Here is a 23,921-nt window from a genome sequence, read left to right as displayed (position 1 = left end):
TCTCCGGACAGCTGACAACAAGACAGTGAAGCAATAACAGCTGGTTACAAGCTAATATTATGTTAGCTAGCTAATTTTAGGCTTGAGAGTCCTAAGAATCACGCTTCCCCCTAATGTCCCCATTAAGAGGTTGAACTTCTATGAAACGCACACACACACACACACAAATTTGAAACCTTCTGTCAGCACAAGCTAGAAATGCACAACCCTGACTCAATGGGTCTGTGCAGAGCTAATCTCTGTGCAGGCAGGTAATTGCTCGCTGTCTTAGTTGTTAGATGCTTCAGGAACATCCTTACTGGGAACAACGCAATAAACTTCATAAAGAAGTCATCACACCCTGCGCACTCTCTCTTTGAATATCTGTCCTCTGGCAGACGATACAGGACATTAAAAAACACACCGCTAGACTTTTGAACAGTTTTCACACAAAGACCATCACCACTTTAAAGGCTGCTGTGAGCTCACCTAAACAATGACTTAAGAATTACATTCACTTTATGTTCACAGCACATGTTAGCACACTGAAATTACTGACTGTGAGAAAAGTTTGTTTTGTTCCATTTTTTTCTTTTCTCATTTATTCTGTTATTACTTTTACTCTTTTATACTTTTCAAGGAGAACCATTTTTTAAGACGTTGTGCAAGAAGCTTCACGTCTGTTGTACTGTGACAAATAAAGTAACCTTGAACTGTGAACAAAGGAAAGAGTGAAACACAATATAAATAATATCAAATGGAGTGGGAATCTTTGGACGTGTGTTACAGTGAGTCAGTGCCTTTAGTAAAACTTCAACAGTAACTCAAAGGTCAAACAGAGAAAAACAAAAACTGTCAGTTTTGATACTGTACTAAGGCAGACCATTAGTTTCAGCTATTAACATCAAAATGAGCTGCGCCTTGAGCTATAAAAGCAGCAAATACACATCAACTTTAACTGCCATTTCAAACATTACCAGCTGGTCTTCTATTGGTTATAATAGGAATATAATTACTTTTTAGGCCTTTGCATATTATGAGGAAATTTTATTGGGAAAAATATTCAATAGCCTCAGTGTTATTCACTGTTCTGTTGATTTGCCTAAATATTTGCAGATACATAGAGTGGTGCTGGCGGAAGGTTGACACATCCAGCTTAAGCAATTTTATTTTTCCTTCTTGAATTTGCTTGTTTCACTCACAGATGACCTACTTTCTTCCATCCGTCCATCTTTCTGCTACATTAAAGTCACGGTTGGGCCGGAACCAATCAAAGCTGTCAAAGGACAAGAGAAGGGGAACAGCCCGGACAATTCACCAGTCTATCTCAGGACTAACCGAGAGACTGTCAGAGTATTTTTGCTTTCTAAGATTTTATTATTCATATAATAATCAGCTAAGAGTGTTTATATTTCTGTTCTGTACTCAACCAGCTGCATATTTTAATTGCTGGCTCCCTACCTTATAACGGAAACTGCTTGCCTTCAAATTATCAGTCTTTGCCTTCACATTGTCACTGTTTGCCTTCACACTAGCAGGAAACCGCCACCCACGAGTAAGAAACAACCTTGTAGAGAACACGAAGTTTTTTGATAAACCACACCTGTTTTCTTGACAAGATAAGGATGATATTTCCTTTTTTGTATGCTTCATGATGTGTATAAATAAAGCCAGACTGCACCAAGGAGGTGTGTGAGTCTCTCCCTGAGTCTCTCACCCGTGCACGTTTAAAACTGCTCTAAGTGTCTGAGTGATATTTCATTGCATCTGAGTACTTTGATAATAGAATATCTTTAACATTTAATTGGTCCTTCGAGCCGGAGTGGACATTGATATTTTTTCAATGCTCCAATAGGAGACCTTCGTCAAGTCCTGACGTCGTGAGAAGCCCACGCTGTCGACTCCTCTCCAGGCAGAGGATAAAGTCCAGAGACGTGACGTTCGGGTTCTGGCCAGCGTTCTTATAAGAGGTCCACGACTTCAGGGGTTGATGAAGGAAACCAAAGCAACCACACAATAACTCAGGTGAATATTTAGCACTCACTCACATCTTGCGCAAAACGACTGAGGCAACCTGTGGTCTGTACATTAAATAGTTTCCCGTCAATGTATGACAGATTAATTAAGTAACATTCTCGTCTGAAAAAGGACTGGTAGAGGTTACAGCTCGCCTGAAAGAGGGCTTGGAGCAAGTTTAATGTCAAAATACGACAGGATAGTAACATTCTCGTCTGAAAAAGGACTCGTAGAGGTTACGAAGCAGCTCGCCTGAAAGAGGGCTTGGAGCAATGTAGAAAGACACAGTGTTGCCCAGAATAAAAAACTCATTACGCGTATAATCTGTTGTTTTACTGTTTTGTTGGTGGAGTAAGTTGATTTTACAGCACATTAAGGAGGCTGAACTACTCCACCGAATTGTTTACCGTTGGTTGCTCGAGTTCTGGTGGAACGGGAAAAGGTTGTGTTTCATCACATAAAATTGACACCGCTTTCAAGGCTAGCTTGAAAGTAGAAGGCCGTGTCAATAGCCTCTCCCATTCCTCGTGCCAGAGAAAGCACCACGGGTGTGTATGTGTGTGTGTAAACGCAAATATATTTATAAATAAATAAATAATAATAACAAGAGGAAAAAATAATAATGGGTAATAAATCAACAAAACTCACTGCTGACGAGCAGTGGCTAGAGAAAAAATGTCCAGGCGCCGGACTAATTAGCGCAAATAGATGGAGAAATCCAAAGAAACTAAACTGCCCTGCGTGGGAGGGACAATGTACTCCCTTTGCAGTGACTGCTTTAAAAGAGACCCTCCAAGCGGAACTAAACAATGAAAAAAGCTTTAAAAAGAAAGCCAAACGTCTCACAGAGTGGCAACATTTTAAAGCCTGGATGGCAGAAAATGATAAACGCACAAAGGTGCGAGAAGAGAAAAAGAAAAATGAACAAAGTAGTGAACTAAAAGATCCACAACACCCAAAACCACCTCCTCCATATGTGCCTGCCCCCGGCCCGTCTAATCAGCCAGTATCAAAAAACCCCTTCACTGACGCGCCAGGCCCATATGATTCAGCAAGACAGGCATTAAATTTAATGACAACAAATCACCATAAGGAAGACATAGGGAAAGACCCGTCAGGTAGGGATATGGGAGGACAGATTGACCCCCCAGGACCGTCAGGTCTGTTTCCAATGATAGCCACGCCCAACCCAAGATATGGCCAACTAACGGGTGGCGATAATAATGAAAGAGACAACAACCCTTTCCTATATGTTTTCAGAGCATGGTCCCAAACTGACAGATTTAATGTTTTAAAGGACGTTCCACTGTTAAATGAAGGTTTTGAGCCATGGAGGGAGGCAGTTGAGTTAATTAGAACACACTGGCACTTGAATGGCCATGAAATGCTCCAGGTAATTCAGGACTTATTAGGTCTAAAAATGGGAACAGTAAAGGGAGACTTCACGGGGTCAGATGACCAGGGTATAGCCCTGCTCCCCACCTCTGAGCCTCTAAGGGCTCAGTTGGCAGGACTATATGAAAGGATTAGAGTCCGTCTAGCCCCAAGAGCAGATTACGGCAAAATAGGCGAGATAAAGCAGAAGGAAGCTGAGACTGCCTCTGACTTCCTCGATCGCCTACGCCCAGTTTTCAGACAACATTCAGGTTTAAATTACCAGGAGGAGCCACAAACACCATTTCAGCAACAGCTAAAAAATGCATTTCTGAACGGCCTCCTCCCAAAAGTGAGGGCCCACGTAGAAAAACACTGGGTCACACAAAATACAGGAAGTCTGCCAGATGCACTGCAATATGCCGAACACGCAGTTAAAATACAGAAGCAAAAAGAAAAAGGAGGCGTCTTTACTGTAGATCCAGCAACAGGATTGGTGGCATTCTCTGGAGAATACAGAAGACATAAACCAGGCCCCTACAAAGGAAAAGGAAAGGCAGGAGGAGGGCGAAAAGGAGAGAGAAGACTGAAAGACACAAGCTGCTACAATTGCGGAAAGGAGGGGCATTTTGCTCGCGAGTGTAGACATAGAAAAAAGGATGACACTGAGGAAGAGGATGAAAGAAATAACAAATGACTAGGAAAAAGCACAGAAGCAGAGAGCAATGAAAACACGGACGTGTATAACATAGAGCAATTGCTTTTGGGCTCTGAACATAAACCAACTGTAATTATATACGTAAATGGGCAGCCAATGACGATGCTCTGCGACACTGGAGCATGTAAAACTGTACTGATTAAAAAACCACCAAAAGTGAAATTCTCTAATGATACTCTGATAGTTAAGTCAGCATCAGGACATGTCAGTACTAAATCACTGACTGAGCCTCTACTCTTATCTCATGAAGACAGCGGCCGCAGCTGTAAAAACCAGTGCATATATGACCCATCTTGCCCAGTTAATCTTCTAGGGAGAGATGCGCTAGAGAAACTGGAAATAGGAGTATTGCCAGGACCAGAGGGCATGTATGCAAAGCTAATGTTAAACGAGAAACAAAGTCCAGCAGATTATCAGATTAATGTGTGTCAAGGACTCGGACAGCCTCACTACTACTGGACATTAGACCTGCCCTCACTAGAGCCTTTACAACACATAGCAAATCGATATCTGCCAACTCATTCAACACGACAGGACTACACTCAGTATCACAACACATTGAGGTTCAAACAGAGTCCAGGTCCTAATCCTGTGTATGACCAAGAAGTACACAAGCTAGGACCACAAATGCTGACATTACAGTACCTATATGTCACCCAAAGTGGTAATGCAGTGTGCTCTGTGCTGCAGCCTGAGGCAGTACAACGAGTAAATAGGATGCCAAATCCACATGTGTCAGTAGCACACAATGACAGTACTGAGTGGAAAGATTTAGGCCGCATTCTCACCCAAGTTGAAAGAGACAGATATGAAAAAACTGAGGACACGCATGAAGGATGGCTACAAGGTTGCAGAACGGGATGCATGAGATACACATTAGGGTGGGTGATCACTACCCACCCAGCCACATACATGACTGACAGCACTGATTTGCATGTGCAGGAAGATAGTGAAAACTGACATATACTCTCATTAGAATTACACCCAGAACTACAAGAATTGCCCACAACACTATGGTCCACAGGATCGACAGATGTAGGATTAATTAAAGGAGCAGATCCTGTTGTAGTAAAAACTACTACAACCTACAGGCCAGTTAAACCACAATATCCCTTGACGGCAGAAGCAAAAGCAGGGATCAGGCCAGTAATTGCAGATATGGAAAAAGCAGGCATTTTAGTGAAAACAACTAAAGCAACCTGTAACACTCCAATCTTCCCAGTGAAAAAAGCAAACACAGGAAAATATCGCCTAGTGCATGACCTCAGAGCAATAAACGAAGTAACAGAACAAATCCCACCTGTGGTAGCAAATCCACACACAATCTTAAATCAAGTGACGCAAAAAGAACAATGGTTCTCAGTCATAGATCTGTCAAACGCGTTCTTCTCGGTGCCATTACACCCAGATTCACAAAATCTGTTTGGCTTCACCTTTGATAACGAAAAGTATACCTATACAAGACTGCCACAGGGTTTTCAGAACAGTCCCACCCTGTATGCAGAGGCATTAAAGAAATCTATGTCACTATGCACACTCCCTGCCACAGGGCAATTTCTTCTGTACGTTGATGACATTCTCGTCACGGGAGATACACGAGACAACTGCAGAAAAAACACCATGACTGTGTTGACACATTTAGCACAGCAGGGCCATAAAGTATCACAGCACAAGTTACAGCTGTGGAGCCAAGAGGTCACATACCTTGGCCACAAACTCACAGGAGAGGGAAGAACACTGTTAGACAGCAGAAAACTAGCAGTACAGAATGCTCCAAAGCCTCTCACAAAACAACAAATGATGAGTTATTTAGGTCTCTGCAATTTTTGCAGATGCTGGATACCTGAATATGCTCTGCTAGCTCAACCTTTGCAAAACTTAATTTATGGAAAAAATCTAGCACTGAAAGATAAAATAGAATGGACACCAGAAGCAGAAAAAGCATTTAATGATCTAAAACTTGCACTGCAGACGCACACAGTTTTGGCATTGCCAGACTATGAAAAACCTTTTTACTTGCATGTAGACGGAGGTGCAGGCTACATGAAGGCCGTTCTAACACAAGCCTTTGGGGAAAAGCAACGCCCTCTTGCATTTTATTCGTGTAAGCTAGATTCAGTGGCCTCAGGACTGCCCTCGTGCGTGCAGGCATGCGCAGCTGCAGCAGAGGCAGTTAAGAAATCCGCTGACATCGTCTTAGGACACACATTGATCGTCAAAGTTCCCCACGCTGTAACCTCCATCTTACTGCAGGCGAACTTGTCTTATCTCACACATGCAAGACAGCTCTCATACGTAGGCATCTTGTTATCACAGTCACACATTACAATCGAGAAGTGTGGTCAGCTAAATCCCAGCACACTTCTCCCCACATCAGAAGATGGTGAAAAACACTGCTGTATGGAAAAGCTAGATGAAGAAACAAAACCACGAGCCGATATATATAGCACACCACAGTCAACTTTCACTGACATTTTTGTAGATGGATCAGCTTCTAAAAATAGCTTAGGTCGCAACTGCGTTGGTTATGCAGTAACCACAGTAGACACAGTTCTGGAAGCAAGACCTTTGACTTCCTCTAACTCTGCACAAAGTGCAGAACTTACAGCTGTTGTGAGAGCATGTAAGCTGAATGAAGGAAAAAGCATAAACATACACACAGACAGTCAGTATGTCTTTGCAGCAGTACATCATTTCGCAAAGATTTGGCAGAACAGAGGCATGGTCACTTCTACTGGTAATCCAGTACAGCATGCACACCTTTTAAAAGAACTGCTAGAAGTGATAACACTGCCGAAAAAATTAGCATTGTGCAAATGTGCCGCACACCAAAAAGATAACTCAGAAATTACTAAAGGCAATAACTTTGCAGACCAAGCCGCAAAAAAGGCAGCACAACAACATATACAAACTTTAATATCTGAAACATCAACGTTAATACCACTTGATGTACTTAAAGATGAACAGAAAGCTGCATCCATCACAGAACAAAAAAAATGGTTAAGGTGTGGAGCACAGCTAGAAAATGACCTAATGACCTGTAATGGCAAACCAATACTGCCAAAATCTCTACACAAGACAGCAGCATTAGTGACACATGGCTTAACGCATTTGTCAACGGGTGGAATGATGAATGTCCTCTCTAAACACTTCTACACTCAAAATTTTGAAAATTCAGCAAAGGAATTCATCAGAACATGCATGATTTGCCAAAGACATAATGTACAGGGGAACCTCCGACCACAAAGAGGTCATTTCCCCACACCACCTCACCCTTTCCATACAATCCACATGGATTTTATTGAACTTAACGAATGCCAAGCATCAAGATATGCTCTAGTAATTATAGATGTATTTTCAAAATGGCCAGAAATCTATCCAGTCAAAAGAGCAGATGCAATATCAGTGGCAAAGTGTTTATGCAATCACTTCATCCCCACATATGGCATTCCCAGTCTGATAAGGTCAGACAATGGAACACATTTTGTTAATGACATCATCAGCAAAGTCTCTGAAGCTCTAGGATTTAGCATCAAACATCACTGTGCATATCACCCACAAAGCGCAGGATTAGTGGAAAGAACTAACGGCACAATAAAACAGAGATTAAGAAAATGCATGGAAGAAACAGGAAGACCATGGCCTGAATGTCTAGGCCTAGTAAAGATGTGGATGAGAATAACACAAGGTTCTCAGAAACTTACACCTTTTGAAATCATCCACGGGAGAGCGTTTCCATTGCCAATTACCAGTGAACCTATTAATAAATCAATAAGGGAAACTACCCTAGCAGAATGGATGACTAAACTGTTTGAAAATAAAGAGATTGTGTTAAACAACCAACTGCCGAGTGATTTCTCTCCAGTGTCTTGCAGGTTACAACCAGGTGATTGGATCCTGATCAAAGTACTCCAGAGAAAGAATTGGAGTTCACCAAGGTGGGAGGGCCCATACCAAGTCCTACTTACCACACCCACCGCCTGCAAAATAGCAGAAAGACCATCTTGGATCCACCACAGCCACTGTAAAAAAGTGAGTGACAATCCAGACGCTTAGACGCCGGCTCCCCTGGCTTCTAGGTGATCTATTGGTGAAGGGAAGGGCTGATTGGGTATATCCCGCCCTTTTTTACTTCTCGCCAATAGTCTACTCACCAGAAGTCTAGGTGTGCCTGGTCATCATGAAGACACTTGTCCTCCTAGTGGCCAGCATTGCGCTCCTAGTGAGCCTACTAACACTCACCCAGATGAGAGGAAATAAACAACACCACCTGCAAAAAAGATGGACACATGATAATTCGCATCTACGTGACCTGAACCAAGACCATAACCACCCATGGATGAACAACGCGTGGTATAGATATGTGTATGATAGAACACGCACCGACAACAGCACGGAATGCTATGTATGTTCACATATGCCAACAACAGCCGTACACGCAACAATATATGGAAAGGCACCTGAACTTGACGAAGCGATGTGTGTGTTCAACAAAGCAACAACTGGCAATTGCACACGCAGAGATTTGATGGCAACAGGACTGACCCTAAAAGGTCAAAGCACAAAGAAAGAAGACCTAATTCCATGGTGTAGTGACACAGACGTCAAACGTGTCACGAAACCACTTTCACAACGACGTATCCTAATTGAACAGACAACCCCTTGTGCCTACAATCTGACGAACTGGAACTACACCTGCAACGAAAAACATTGGGTAAACGTCAAAGCCAACAACACAAAAAACAAATCATTCGCCATAGTTTTGCCGCCGGACATACAGCACCCAATGTGTTTCAACTTCTCCGATGGAAACAGGAAACTTGGACGAAACCGCAACTGCACACAGACACTTGACCTGACCCAATCCAAAGGAATACACACCTTCAAAAATTGAACTTTCTGGGTCCAGGGAGCCGCTTGGGCCTGCGGGCCTAAAACCTACTTCATGCTCCCACCGAACTCCACCGGTCTGTGTGCACCAGTACTAATTTCAGACCACACCTTCAAGATCACAGCAGAGACACACACGTCAAGAGCAAAACGTGAAGTTGCTGAAGTCACTGAAGTAATGCCACATGACTCAATCTATGGATCAGATGTGCCCAAGAACTTCAAACTATGGACTGATGGTCAGAAAGTCCTCCACTCCTTGTTCCCTTGGGTAGGAGTTGGGAAAAACATGCTGAGGATCGAGACACTTGACTATCGATTTGGACTGTTCCTAAATGCTTCAATGAAAATCAACAAAGCGCAAAATGAAGAACTCGACGCAATACGCATTGTAGTGATGCAACACAGAGTCGCACTAGACATGATTCTAGCTGAAAAAGGAGGTTTGTGTGTATTGTTTGACACTACATGTTGTACATACATCCCAGACAACATACACTCACAAAACATGACCGACGCTTTGAACACCTTGAGAAAGATTGAAGATGCTGAACAACAAGACTATGTCACAAGCACTGATGATTGGTTGACATGGTTACTAGGTGGTTCATGGAAGTCCCTTCTGATTAAAGGACTTGTTGGAATAGCATGTTTGCTTTTACTGTTATGTGTTTTCACAACATGTGTAGTACCCTGTCTGAAGAAAATGGTATCAAACATGGTGACAACTTCTATCAATGCTTATGTGATGATGTCTCAAATGGAAGAAATTTTGAAAGATGATCCATACAGTAATGTTTAGTTTAATTGAACACAGGACTGTTTTATGACGTTCAAACCGAAAATGTTTAGACAAGAGGTTATGAACTGACAAAAATAACAGTACTGTCATGTGAGAAATCTAAACAACAGGAGGGAATGTCAGAGTATTTTTGCTTTCTAAGATTTTATTATTCATATAATAATCAGCTAAGAGTGTTTATATTTCTGTTCTGTACTCAACCAGCTGCATATTTTAATTGCTGGCTCCCTACCTTATAACGGAAACTGCTTGCCTTCAAATTATCAGTCTTTGCCTTCACATTGTCACTGTTTGCCTTCACACTAGCAGGAAACCGCCACCCACGAGTAAGAAACAACCTTGTAGAGAACACGAAGTTTTTTGATAAACCACACCTGTTTTCTTGACAAGATAAGGATGATATTTCCTTTTTTGTATGCTTCATGATGTGTATAAATAAAGCCAGACTGCACCAAGGAGGTGTGTGAGTCTCTCCCTGAGTCTCTCACCCGTGCACGTTTAAAACTGCTCTAAGTGTCTGAGTGATATTTCATTGCATCTGAGTACTTTGATAATAGAATATCTTTAACAGAGACACACTCCAAAAGCAGACTCAATTATTGCCCACATACTGTGAGGTAACGGCATTTTTCTTTAAATGTTGCAGACAACATCAGTGAACATGTCTGAGACAAACAGAACATTTCTTGGTAGAAAAAAACCCCAAGTTTTAATTAAATCTGAAGAGAGAACAATGAAAAACATGTTAATATATAAAAGATCCATCTTCTGAACAGAAAACTGTTACAGCAACAAAACACAACTGTTGAAATAATAGTCAAAAAAGAGAGTCTAGTGCCGTAGGCAGAGGGCCATGGGACAGCAGCCTGTTGGTTTAAACAGCCAGTATCCAACACTCAAAGCCCTTGAAAGATATCGCAGCTGATTTAATCTGCCAAACAGCATTAAAAAGTACAACAGTAATACAGCTAAAGTCAATGCTACAGTATAAAAAGCAACCTTATTGAAATCAGGACATTTTTGAGACAAAATGAGTGACGTGACGTATGTGGGTGTATGTGCCAGCTAAACCCAGAGATGCCAAAGTATACCAAGCGAGACCGATTAAGTGTCATATAAATCTAATATTAACACTAATGATAAAACAAAAACATCAACATTAATAGTAGTACTTCCAGTAAGTAAGAATTTACTTCTATAGTGCTTTTCAAGATAAGACAGCAGTTACAATGTGCTTTAGAGGCATAAATAATAATAATTATTATTATTATTATTTTTGCAGGTTTAAGTAGTTTCTTAAAGGATGAAACAGAGTCCAGAGTCAAGGGAGCAAAGAGCCCTGAAGTTTGGACTGCACAATTCCCCTTGTTATCAGATGGTTACACGGGATAACAAGAACACCTTTATCTATCGACCTAAGGATCCGACTTGGTGAATAGGGGTGGAGTAGATTAACAAAATAAGTGGGGGCTTCACCTCATAGGGAATAAAGGTAAAAACCAAGGTTTTAAACTGACTCTAAATCTGACCTGGGAAGCCAGTGCAGACGATTAGTAGATGCCCCGCTCGACCTCCTGAGCTACAGCTGCCCCTATTATGAATGAGACTTAAAAGCCTTAAAGCAACATTCTGGACAAATAGAGGAGATTAACAGACATTTTAGACAGACAAGAAAATAGACTATTACAAAAATCCAAGCAGAATGAGATAAAAGGCAAGACTGAGCACCTGCAGTTCATGTTTTGAGACAACAATCCTGAGTTTAGCAATTCTTAAATGGAAAAAGGAAGAGACTTGATTTGGGCGTTAAAAGTACAAAAAAAAAAAATCCAAATTGAACCAAAGATTCTATACATTAGCTTTCACAGTAAATGTGAAAGACCCCAGACATTGTCTAATTTAGGGAATAATGGTGTGTGACATGATAAGTAGAGATTTTGTGTTGTCTGTGTTAAGCTGGAAAAGGTTATTTGCAATCCAACCATCGACTGCATTAAATCAATCAATTCATTGTTAATAATTTATCCAATTTGTAAGGTTTAAATGAGAGGTACAGTTAAATGTTGTCAGTGCACAAATGATAAGAAATGGTTTTAAAATTACTAATGAAATGAAAATAATAAGAAACTTCAACCAGATCCTGGAACGCAACACGATGCAGCCACATCTGACCAAAGATTGACCACTGAGACCAAAAGTGTTCTATCAGCAAGCAATGAAGTGAACCACTCCAAGAGATGGACCTACCCACTATGTGGTGTTAAGATTTATTGATCCACAATGCTTGATAATTAGATCATTAATACTTATACATCGACAATTTTTAAAACTAAATTATACAGTCTAAAGTCCATACGAGTCAATATGAGTAGCACTCAGTGGCTGTTCAGTTATATATGTATATATGTATGTATGCAGACTGAAAGAAAAACCTACAGATACAACTCAGCGTAGCACTGTATGCACTATTTTAGTGAAAAAGAAAGTAAAAACATGAGATAAAAATGCCAAACATAACTGAGTCCTGTTTACTTTCAATATGTTGCATCAAGGTAACAAAATATACAGTAAGCAGTATAGTGATGTACCGGGAAGAAAAGGAGCGTAAACCACAGCAGGAAAGACACCTTTGAAGGATGAAGAGGAAGGATAAATAGAAACAGTGCTGTGTGTGCAGATTCAAGGCAAATATATTCTTGTGAGTGAATGAATCGTGAGCACCTGCGGAAAGAGAAGAAAATGGAAGTACAGGGGTGATGGGAGACATACGGAGGGGATAATAGAGCATAAAATCAGTTGGGGGAAAAAGGTCTAAGGTGTAGGCAAACAGAGGGCAAACTGTGGTTGGTGCGGAAACGGGAAAACAGTGTAGAGAAGAAACTAAAATACGACTGCATCACTTGTATAACACTTATTGACTTATATCTTATGTAAATCTCACACACTGAGTCAATGACTGTTTCAGTTACAGATAAATACGACAGCTACAGTGTGTCAAATAACTGACTCATGTAGCTTTCACTGCTCTGTTAATGGCTTTCATTAATTGCATTTGTACAGAAAATAAATTTTTAAATTTACAGAGTAGCATTACACAGTGCCACCAGTCTCCAGGAATGTCACTGGGACATTGTTTTCTGGAATAATGAATATGTTGTTCATGTCTTCTCTATTAACTGTTTAATTAGAGATGCTATTCAAGAAAAAAAAACTGAGACTATTAAGGAAACTAGAAAACCATCAATCCTGTTGGTCCTGGCTGATGAACAAAGGCAGACATCTTTTAACTTTGTCTGACTGTCAGCTTTAAATTAACAGTTGCAATCAGATGTGGGGTTGGGTGTAGCTGTATGGATAACCTGCACAGCTACTCGAGGCTTTTGAGGAAATAATCAGCTCAACTAATTTGGGTCAACTGGCCCTGGGAGGGGCCTTGAGGCTTCCTAATACATCAGATATGTTGGGGCAGAGTGAGAGCACAAGGTTCAAGATGAAGTCTGCCATCCTGGTTGGGTAGAGAGATAACATGGAGGTCACCCTGTTTGCATGTTCCCTTATAAATGAGAGAAAGTCTGAAAAGGATAAAGCAGCACTGACTTTGCCAATGTCATCCTAAAGAACATCAAAGTAATTTTCTCCAAATACCAACGCAAAGCAACGTTATTAACACCACACTAAACTACATGTAACATATAAAACATCCAGTTTTTCACAATACATGTGTATGCCTTGAAAAAATAGTCAATATTCAAAAGTAATTTCAAAGCCATTTCTTGGCCGTGGAGTAAATGCCTGATTAACAGGCAGAAAGCTAACATCATTCGCTTACATTAGACTGTTTATCACTGTTGCTCTTACATGTTTGATTCTGTAAAAGACTAAATAAAGACACATCCCTCCAAACTACACAAGCACCAACTACAAATCCACCACCTGCCTTCTTAGTTTTGCTACGACTGGGAAGTAAGGACACAGATGGCATCTAACCATTAAACTCCAGCAATCTTGACTGCATTTGTGTCTTCTGTGTATGCTATTTTATGCATACACAGAAGACACGACGAATCCATGCAGAGCAGAATTCGGCGAATACTCAGTGAGCATATCCAAAATGCAGTTTTAGATAGATAAAATTGAATTGTTATTATTTAAGCAAGACTTATCAATAATTAAATTTTTCTTATCATAATTACTTATCATAATTACATTACTTGACAGAAATAATTTTTTATTTCCAAAGCAATGTGTGAACAGATATCTACAGTGTACGTTTGAAGTAGCAAGGATGAAATTGAATTTTAGATAATTGATTTTTATAATAGTGGCTGTAAAGTTGTCAATTATTATTAATTCAAACTCCAACTAGTCAAAACCAAATAACAGACATAAGGATATGAGGAAGAAGGTTGTAAAGACTTCAGGAAGAAGTTGAGACAAGCTTCAGGTCGTAGGGAAGAGTTGCTAGTTGTCTGGGAAAGTACAACTAAAACGAGGGAGAATACAGGGAAGGTATGTTGTGTATCCTCTGGACAGAGGAAAGAAGACAAGGACACTAAATGGAGGAATGAGGAAGTACAGAGAAAAAATTTAAGGAAAATGAAAAAGTGCAATTGTCCTGAAGAAGAAGAAATTAGACAGGAGTACCAGGATGCTAGGAGATGTCTAGGAGAGACAGCAGTGGACCTTTTAACCAGATTGTTAATACAACCCTGGAGAGCGAGAGGACACCTGAGGAATTGAGAAGAAGTGTACTGGTAGTGATGAAGGGTGATGTGCAGAGAGGTAAAGTTGATATGGGAGAGAGGTTGACGCTAGGTTAAGAAGAGAGGTGACGATCAGTGAGCAGCAGTATGGCTTCATGCTGAGAAAGAGCACTACAGATGTGATGTTTGCTGAGAGAGTGTTGATGGAGGAGTGCAGAGAAGGTCTGGCGTGTCTCTATAGACACATTCGAGAGAAAGCAACGAGAGGAACTGTGGTACTGCATGAGGAAGTCAGGAGCAGCAGAAAAGTATGTGACGTGTATGATGAGAGTGAGATAGTGGTGAAATGTGTGGTAGGAGTGACAGATGGGTTTAAGGTGGGGTGGGGTGGGGTTGCATCAGAGACTGGCTCTGAGCCCCTTCATGTTTGCAGTAATAACAGACAGGCTGACAGACGAGGTTAGGCAGAAGTCTCCATGGATTATGATGTTTGCGCGGCCGACTTTGTGCTACCTTTCTCTCACCTATTGTCACTTTAAGTTACCGAATATCATTCTGTTCTCTGATCTGATTGGATAGTTAGTTACAGCTGTTGTCAGAGCAGATAATGTCCTAGAGGGGTTAATGATAAAAACGAAACTGTTGATATCTGCAGCTGTTACTGGGCAGCATTCGATGTCTTCTAAACACAATCGTGAAAAAAAACTATGTGAAAAAAAATAATAAAGAAAATATTTTGCAATATCTGCCAACTCAAGCACTTTCCAGAGTCTAGATATTTTCTGCATCAGGAATAGAAAGCAGAGACAGATTCAGGCTCAGCAACGACAAAATGGGAACCAAGGAAGAAACGCCTGCTCCTCTGTTTAAAGAAGCAAGGCAAACAAAAGTAAACACAACATGTGGTGACTGTTTGACAGCCGGGTTAAGGCAGGAATTCATTTCTTCCTAAAACACTTGATGAAATTTAAAAACTTCTATAGCTTTCTAACTGCTACATTACTGCTAATATCATTATTTTTGTGAGCCCCCTACATATATGGACAGATTATACTTTATATAAACTAGATATTAATCTATAAACTACTGTTATAGCTTTGGCAATATTGTTTATGGAAACTGTGATGCCTATAAAGTATAAAGGCCCACTGAGATGAAGCTGTTCTCCCAAGTGAGAAACACTGCCAGAAATTGCCTCTAACAAATTTGCAGAAGCTTGATTCCAAACTGGGAAATGCAAAAGAAACATGCAAAAGAAAAGAATAAGACAGGACTTCTTTGGGTTTTTTTTCTAAACAGACATTTCACCTCTTATCATCTTGGAAAAAACCTTAAAGAAGTCGATTAGCCTTCTATTCAGGCTCCTGAGACTACCACCACCTGGATGCCTGAGGACCTACACAAACACTAATGCTATGTTTACTTTACATCAGCTCATTAATGGTCTTCATGTCCTCTCTGACACCTTTCTTCCCGTTTGACCTGAAGGAGAGCAGCATCCACTGCTTTACATGCAACCACACCAGAGCTTCACTGACCGAGCAAAAAAACCCCAAAAAACCAAACTGTGATTCATGAATATATGGAAATAAGCCAACGTGTGAGGCAGAAGCACCAGTGCAGTAGATGGAGTCACAGAGGAGGTGAGCATGGAGGGGAGATTATAGGGCAAGTGGGAGGCTGGTAGTGGCAAAGGGAGAGCTTGCAGTTACAGAAGCCCATAATTGTTCTTCATGCCTGGGTTTCCTGTGAGCCACTGGTCTTGCCCCAGGAGGCACGGCGGTGTGCGTGTGTGAGAGAGTGAGGTGTACAATTTGAATCCTAAGAACAGGTCAGAGAGTGTTCTCCCTGACCGTGATTGACTATGATGGTTCAATGTATGTGGGTGTTCCAAGGTCACAGTTCATGACATACCTGTGTGTTTACCGTATATTTGACATGTAGCACTGTGCTGCTGCAAGTATGCAGACACTGTCCATTTATATAAATAGACATTATGTGGTTCTGCCTGACAGTGTGAGTTCTCATTTCCATGTGAATCAAAGGTCAAAGGTCACACTTGAAAGACGCCTACCGCATTTTAAACTGAACAGTTCCTTGAAAATGTTTAATTCAACACAACTTCCCCATCCTCATGAGAGCAGTCGCTGACAAAGTAGCAGAGGAAAGGAGGAAAAATGAAGTCAAGCATCAACCTCTTTTCCAATTTTCTTTTGTTCTCATTCTGATGAACATCCTGTTTGATTACCCAGAAAATGAAAATCCCAATATGGCTGCAGACACCCACTGGACAACAGCTTCATCTCTGCTCTTCATCCTTCATTTACTTTATTTTTTTGCTCTCTCCTCGTCCTTAATCATCTTCCCAAGTTTCAATTATTTTGCAGAAATATGTAAAAATGCTCTTAATGATTTGAGAAAAACAGCACATAAATATTTCATTTCAACATCTCTAACTAATATTGTCATCGTGATTGAAAAGGTAATTATTTTCTTTAAACCCCGGTGAGTATTCATGGAGCACATTTCAGGCTTTTCCCAGGCTCACATCTTTGGGGTTGACTGTGCATGGTGGCACACATGATTTCTTGGTAACGAAAATGTAATGAGACTATTAACTTATTTGAGTTATTATAATTCTGTTTTGTTTTTTTATTAGTTTTTATTTTTATTTTGTTTGAACTTTTTGTTTTTAATTCAGTTTAGTTTCAGTTAGTTTGTGCAGGTTTGTTTTATAACCCTAACCCAACATCACCATCCTCCTCAGTTTGTGATAACAAATTTGACCTAATTAATACAAACTAAAAGAAAACAGCATTTCTTCTATAATTGAATTTAATTTTTGGTTGTTTTCCAAGTTCACAAAATCTTTTCGGCTAGGTAAATTTTTTTAAAGGTCTAGTTTTGATTGTTTTATTACCCAAAATGTTTTTTCATATCTAGTTTTAGTTATTCGTTTGGTTAACTAAATTAAATGTATGTTTACTACAACCTATTTTGAAAAACAGCAAACAACCAAATAGAGTTAAAAGAATTCAGAAGGGGAGATTTTTTTTCGGAGGCTCTATGAATCTTTCCATTCAGTGATGCCTCTCTTTCTGCAATAGGTGATGCTTTGATGTTTGAGCCAAAGCCTGCAAGGTACAAAGGTGCTGAGGATGCAAAACAAGCGTGCACCACAGAGTTGACAATTGATCTGAGGTGTTTGTGCAGACATGCTGTGTTTGGTGGGGCTCTGCATTATGACCAAACAACTCCGTTCTGATCTCGCCTGTCTAAAAGAAATTGCTCTAGAAAGCTTGTGGTTTGTTCAGATGCAACTCAGCAGACCTAAGCTGTGCTGTCGTGTTCATTTTAGAGTGAGGAGGCTCTCTCCTGGCAACCCTTCCCAACAAACCATATTCATTAAGTCTTTTTCTAATTTTACTGTCATAGACTTTAACATTTAACATGCTAACCGAGCCATGGAGAGTCAGAGGTGTCGCTCTTGGGTTTTTTGCAATTTGAGCATAACAGGATTTGACCTTGAGGTGAATTTGCTGGGATGTCCAGTCCTGGGAAGTTTGGCACATCCAGGTGCATTAACATGATGCCACAAACCATCAAACTGTCACAACTCTTCTTTTATAGATGTTTTCACACTTACAAATAATCAAGACTATTTGATAAGTAACACATGGCTTCTACTTCAGGGCTCGCAAAATCGCTAGCCTGACGTCCCGGGCTAGCGATTCTTCCAGTCGGGCTACCAAAATCTAACTCAGCCCTGCTGTCATAGGAAGGAAAATATATGTCAATGCTTTGCATTCTTTCGCAAATGTAGCTGGGTAATTATGCCATCGGCATCGATGAGCCACTGTCAATATGTGACATATTGAGATCGCGTTTGAATTTGCGCTTGTTTTTTGCTTTCACTTTGCGATCGTGCGAACTGTGTATAGGGAGTGGCAGAGGGTGACAGATTAATTGCGCACCAATTCCTCTGGCATCGTCTTATCACTCAGTAGCTTACTATTCAAACGTGACAAGTGAAATCTCTGGCAACAAGCTTAAACATGTGATAGAGGTTGATTGCGCAGAGAATCGCTGACCGTTATGTGTGCATGTGTAAAGACAGATGAATTTATGCAGGTATTTTAGTTCTGCAGAGTGAAATAATAAAGGTCAGGGTGAAGAAGGGACAGCCAAAGAAAAGCTTACCACAAAACGCAAAAGTTAGGACAAATCAGACTATGAGGCAAAAAGAAAGCGCAGCTTTTTTTGGTTTCATGGACAAACGAATTTCTGTGGCTGGAATATGACGAGCTGTGTTGTGAGTTTCCCTCGATGTCTGAGTCGACAAGCGCCTTTGTTACTGGGAATATTATACTTTAATGTATAATACAGAGGTGTGGACTTGAGTCATTAATTTTATGACTTTAGACTTGACTTGAAAAAATGTTCTAAGACTTGTGACTTGACTTGGACTTTTACACCAATGACTTGGGACTTGAATTGGACTTGAACCGGTTTACTTGAAAAGACTTGATATTTTACCCCAAATATAAAATTTAACATGCATATTATATAGAGATTGAAAATGTGACGTCATTCACGGGTAGAACCGCAAAGGATTCTGGGAACTCGTGGCAAGCGGTACTAGCGCACGCAGGCTTTCAATTAAAATCAGTTATACAGCGATAAAAAGAAACACAAAAATGTCAAGAAGCTGTTGTATTATTAACTGCAATAGCCGGTCGCATGACAGCCACGGGAAGCCGACGAGTAAAGAGATCGGTTGTTATCGGATTACGTCGTTGAGGAGAAATTGTTCGAGCCATGTTTCCGAAGTAACAAAGAGGCGACGGATGGCCTGGATCGCAGCCATTCAAAGACCAAATATAACGTCCCAGAACACTCCAGCTCACAGGTTAGTCTGCTCCAAGCATTTACACAAAGGTCAGTCTGCTGTTGTAGTTAATGCGTCATTTTTCTTAACATAATTGGTGATATAGGTTACAAGCAAGTCTGGCGCTGAACAGAAATTGTCGCGCTATGCTCCTTTATTTATTGTGCATAAATAGTGAATTGTCCTGACACAATATTGCGTTTCGCTTCTGTTATTATGGTACATTGACAAAAACATATACTTTTATTCACAGGATAAAACAGGTTTTTTGTATCACTAATTGCCCAGTACGATTACAGCATACAGTATTATTGTCACTGCTACATTTCTGTGATGCTACCAGAAATTATTTCCACTACTAATTAATTACCGTTGAGCTCAAAGGTCCTATTAATAAACGGTTAACGAATGTGTATTTATGACGACGATTTGTGAGACTGGTAAACTTATGATACGTACGATGGTCTTTACTTTCTACACGGTGCATTTCAAGGTCCTGTACCCATCCGTCGGTAAACTGTACCTGGGCTTGTTGCAGTGACCTGAAGTTACTAAACTTCATGAGTGTGTGCACTCACTCCAAGAACCGTATGATTATAAATGTGCATATAAATATGCTAAGATGAGATAGCTGACTTCATCTAACTAGCAAATGTTGTCCAGGCTACGTTGGTGATACAGTTTTTTTTTAATGTGTATGATATTTTTGTCATGCGATTTTAAAGCCGGTCCTACAACCGCATCCAAGAATAACATGCAGCTTATCTCAGAACTGTCGGTGAAAATTATTCTTGGAGCTAGGTTTAATTGAGCTGCATTTTAAAGAGGTGCAATTTCACAATTTGTGTATATTTTCTAAGTTCACTATTTTGTCATGTGTTGAGAAAAACACAGATTTAAAAATTACATGGTCTAATATTTACATTTAGCATAACTGCAACATTATTTTTTTGGGGTTTTTTTAAAGACTCGAAAGGACTTGAAATTCAAAGTTTCAGACTTGTGACTTGACTCGGACTTTTACACCAGTGACTTGAGACTCGACTCTGACTTGCCTGACATTACTTGAGACTTGACTTGAGACTTGATGATAAAGACTTGAGACTTACTTGAGACTTGCAAAACAATGACTTGGTCCCACCTCTGGTATAATATTGTAAAGGAAACAAAACATCAATCAAAAAATTGTTCTCTTTTTTTACTCAGGCTACTTAAATTTATTCTGGGCTACCAAAAACTGAAGAGTGCCTGCCCGAAGGGCTACCAGGGATATTGAGAACCCTGTACTTACCTTCTTAATTCCTACGGACACACCAAAAGTGTACTTTTTCACTAGTTTTTCACATTGCTGTAAAAACTCTTTTTCACAACTGTACTGCTCATTTTTTGCTAAATGTATTATTTATAATAGCTGAATGTGAAGTCAACTTTCCAAACACTCATAACAATTACATGTGTTTACCAAACATTAAAAGGCTAGAGTGATGAACACAACAGCTCACATGAACAGTTCAGACTGTGTAGCTCACATAAACATGTAGCACCTGGTGACAGATCCAGGCTATGAAACTGACGTTTTCAACCTCAAACAGTATTTGTTAGTATTCTGAATTATGACAGATATCATTAAAATCTGAAAAATGGTTTTTTAAAATGCCAGTTTTTGAGAGACCGGACTAAATCTAAGTACTTTCAATCTTTATTATTCCCTATCAGGCATATCTTTGACCAATATGGTTGTGGTCAGTCACAGATTCAAACAACAGGTAAAAAGTAGTGTTATACATTTTTGTGTCATTCTACATTTGAATTATTTAGTGTCTTTCATCGCCATTAATTAGATACCATCTTAAAGAAGAAAACAACAAATTCAATGATGGCGTTCGCTTGCATTCCATCACTCCCAGCTGTTGTCTTCACTGTAGCAGCTCGCCGTTATTGCTCCCTGTCAGACAAACACACACTCTCCTTTGAAGGACACTGGTCAAATTAATTCAATAAAAGAGAGTCTACGGGGTTTGCTTTGATATGATCCTCAGAGAGTGTGTGTCGCCACGTACAAGGCGGATGGTGTGTTTGCTGTGTGTGTTTTCTCTGCAGACTCTGTGTGTTGCAGCCTGCCTGCAGTGATAAGCAGCTGATGAAAGACAGAGAGAGAGTGCATTACCTGGGCCTGCTGTGTGTTGTTGGATGAGGGGAGTGGGTTGGAGACCATTGGTCCAAAGATATCCAGTTCATCACCAATTGGTGCAGCACCCCCTGAGCCCTTCTCACCCCCCTCTGGAGCATCTAAGAAAGAAACAGGGATAGAAAGACATGTACAGTATCTCCCAAAAATATTTGACAGAAGCAAACAGATCAAGAATAAAAGCAACTCTAGCAACTTCTAAAAACTAATAAAACTTCGGGCTGGATGTCTAAGTGAGGTATATACACAACAATCATGCATATGCTTGTTTTTTTGTTTTAAAAATCCTCACATAAATTGGTATTTATAAAGAAAGAATGTGGAGCAACAATCTACATATGCACAGGCTATTTTTAGAGTATGCTGACATTAAATGAACTGTATTAAATAACAAAATGCCAAAACAAAATGGCATCTTTTTTTTTTTTTTTTAATGGGGACACCACAAGCACACTTGTCAAGTAAAAACTTCACTAAATAGTTTGATATGCGGCACATAATTAACACAAATACACAAAGATATATATATTTGTCTCTAGTAGGACAGAAAGCTGCATCCAAGGACAGTTTTCAGTCTGAAACGATTGTGTTTTACTGTTTAGTCTCATGTCCTTTAGCATCTTTGCTTTGAATTAACTGCCTTCTGTAAAAGCATCTTTTGGCTAACATGGTTGACATCATTATCCGGCTGAGACATCCACCTTGCTGCTTGAACTAGGAGTTGCTTGCATTCACACTCTGCAGGTTTTGATGCCATCAGTAAATACAAATTCACCTTAACCAGTAATCTCTGGGTCTGAAAATGAAGCTAATAAGACACAGTTAAAAACTGTAACATGATTTTTAACATTAACAACTTGTTAAATTCTCACAACTTCACAACAGAATGAAGTTGTTTACAGGCTGAAACAAAAACTGGTCTTTTTGCTCATAGTCACATATCCTACTGGCTGTAGGTCAGGTTCTGTTCTCTGCACAAACAAATGGTGCTTGCCTATTGTTCAAGCTCACCCTCCTGTTATGGTTCTTAACCCTGTTGATGGATTAAGAGGTATAGAAGGCTCTTAACTGGTTTCTGCTCCTTTGTGCAAGGAGGAACAGGATACGCACTACCAGAGCTACAAAATGACCTCCAGCAGGCCACTGGTGTGAATGTCTCTAACCAAGCAATCAGAAAGAGACTTCATGAGGGTGGTCTGAGGGCCCGACATCCTCTACCCTGATTGGCATTTGCCATAGAATATCAGAATAAGCAGGTCCACCACTAATGGCTTGTGCTTTTCACGGATGAGAGCAGGTTAACCCTGACCACAAGTGACAGATGTGAAAAGGTCTTCCTGAGCTAGCTCCTTCAGTAGCTAGCTATGTCGCAAAATTATTCTTCTTTTGTCCTGAAAGGGTCTGAAGAAGATGTGGAGAACATTATGCTGTCGGTAACATTGTTCAGCATGATTGCTGTTTGGTGGTCTGGGGTGGCATATCCACGGAGGGATGCAGAGATCTCTCGAGGCTAGGCATCAGCACCCTGACTGGCATTGGGTATTGGGATGAAATCCTCAAACCCAACATGACGCCATGCTTGTGCGGTGCATGCTTGTCCTCCTGGTGCACGACAATGGCCAGCCTAATTTGGCAAGAGTATGTTGACAGTTTCTAGAGGCTGAAGGAATTGATACCACTGACTGTGCCCCACACTTGCCTGATCTCAATCCAAAATAACACCTCAAGGTCATCATGTTTCGGTCCAGCTGCCAGGTTGTACCTCAGTTGCTGAATTACTACAATGAAAGTCTGGCAGAATGGACTAGCCTGATGCCTCAATTGTTTAATCTGATTTTCAGGGTGTCCTTGAAATCAGCCCTCCGTAGGTTGATACTTTTTATTCCCATCAAACGATCCTTATGCTCCTAACAAACGATCCGGTCCATATAGATATCTAGTATGAATTTGTTTTCCATGTGCTCTCTAAGTGTTCCTTTAATTTTTCCGAGCAGTGTAGAAACCTCTCACGCACTCACACACATTTCCAAATCTCCCCACAAAGCTCATTTTAAAATTACCATGCTTATTCATTTGAACATGCTCAAGACAACTTTGATAAACACAATTCTTCAGTAGCTAGCTCTGTTGCAAAAATTCTTTTGCCCTTGGAGCACTACTAGAAAATCAATTTCCTGTAAGTGCAAATATTTTTGACCTTGTGTTTTTATTAATGTTTAGTTAGATTAACAAAAGTATAGAGTACAAATTAATGATCAAAACCAGACTGACAATGTTTATCAGCATTGTGTGTATATGACAATGACTGAATTAGCTGTGACTAGGGCTGCTACGATTAGTCGACTAGTCACGATTACGACTAA

The 23,921-nt window shown here is 40.3% G+C and overlaps 1 protein-coding gene and 2 long non-coding RNA genes across 5 annotated transcripts in view; 1 reads left to right on the top strand and 2 right to left on the bottom strand.

Moving 5' to 3' along the window:
• The window catches only part of LOC146695941 (stromal membrane-associated protein 1-like), a 167,718-nt gene that overhangs the window by 31,889 nt on the left and 111,908 nt on the right, over nt 1-23,921 (bottom strand). For all 3 annotated transcript variants that reach the window (XM_085478424.1, XM_085478426.1, XM_085478427.1), the window contains one exon: nt 21,538-21,659. In XM_085478424.1, coding sequence (XP_085334550.1) covers nt 21,538-21,659 — 122 coding nt within the window. The remainder of the gene's footprint in view (nt 1-21,537; nt 21,660-23,921) is intronic.
• Nucleotides 1,332-10,287, top strand: LOC146695944 (uncharacterized). The gene is made up of 2 exons (XR_014923645.1): nt 1,332-2,004; nt 7,953-10,287. It is a non-coding gene; the product is annotated as an uncharacterized LOC146695944 (long non-coding RNA).
• LOC146695945 (uncharacterized) lies at nt 7,000-10,004 on the bottom strand. The gene is made up of 2 exons (XR_014923647.1): nt 8,943-10,004; nt 7,000-8,399 (listed from the first exon to the last, which is right to left on the bottom strand). It is a non-coding gene; the product is annotated as an uncharacterized LOC146695945 (long non-coding RNA).

This window comes from Copadichromis virginalis, linkage group LG13, assembly GCF_057382275.1.
Source record: "Copadichromis virginalis isolate Kocher_CV1m ecotype Utaka linkage group LG13, C_Virginalis_male_GT1.1, whole genome shotgun sequence".
NCBI classification, from domain to species: domain Eukaryota; kingdom Metazoa; phylum Chordata; class Actinopteri; order Cichliformes; family Cichlidae; genus Copadichromis; species Copadichromis virginalis.
This window is presented reverse-complemented; position numbering and strand designations above follow the sequence as displayed.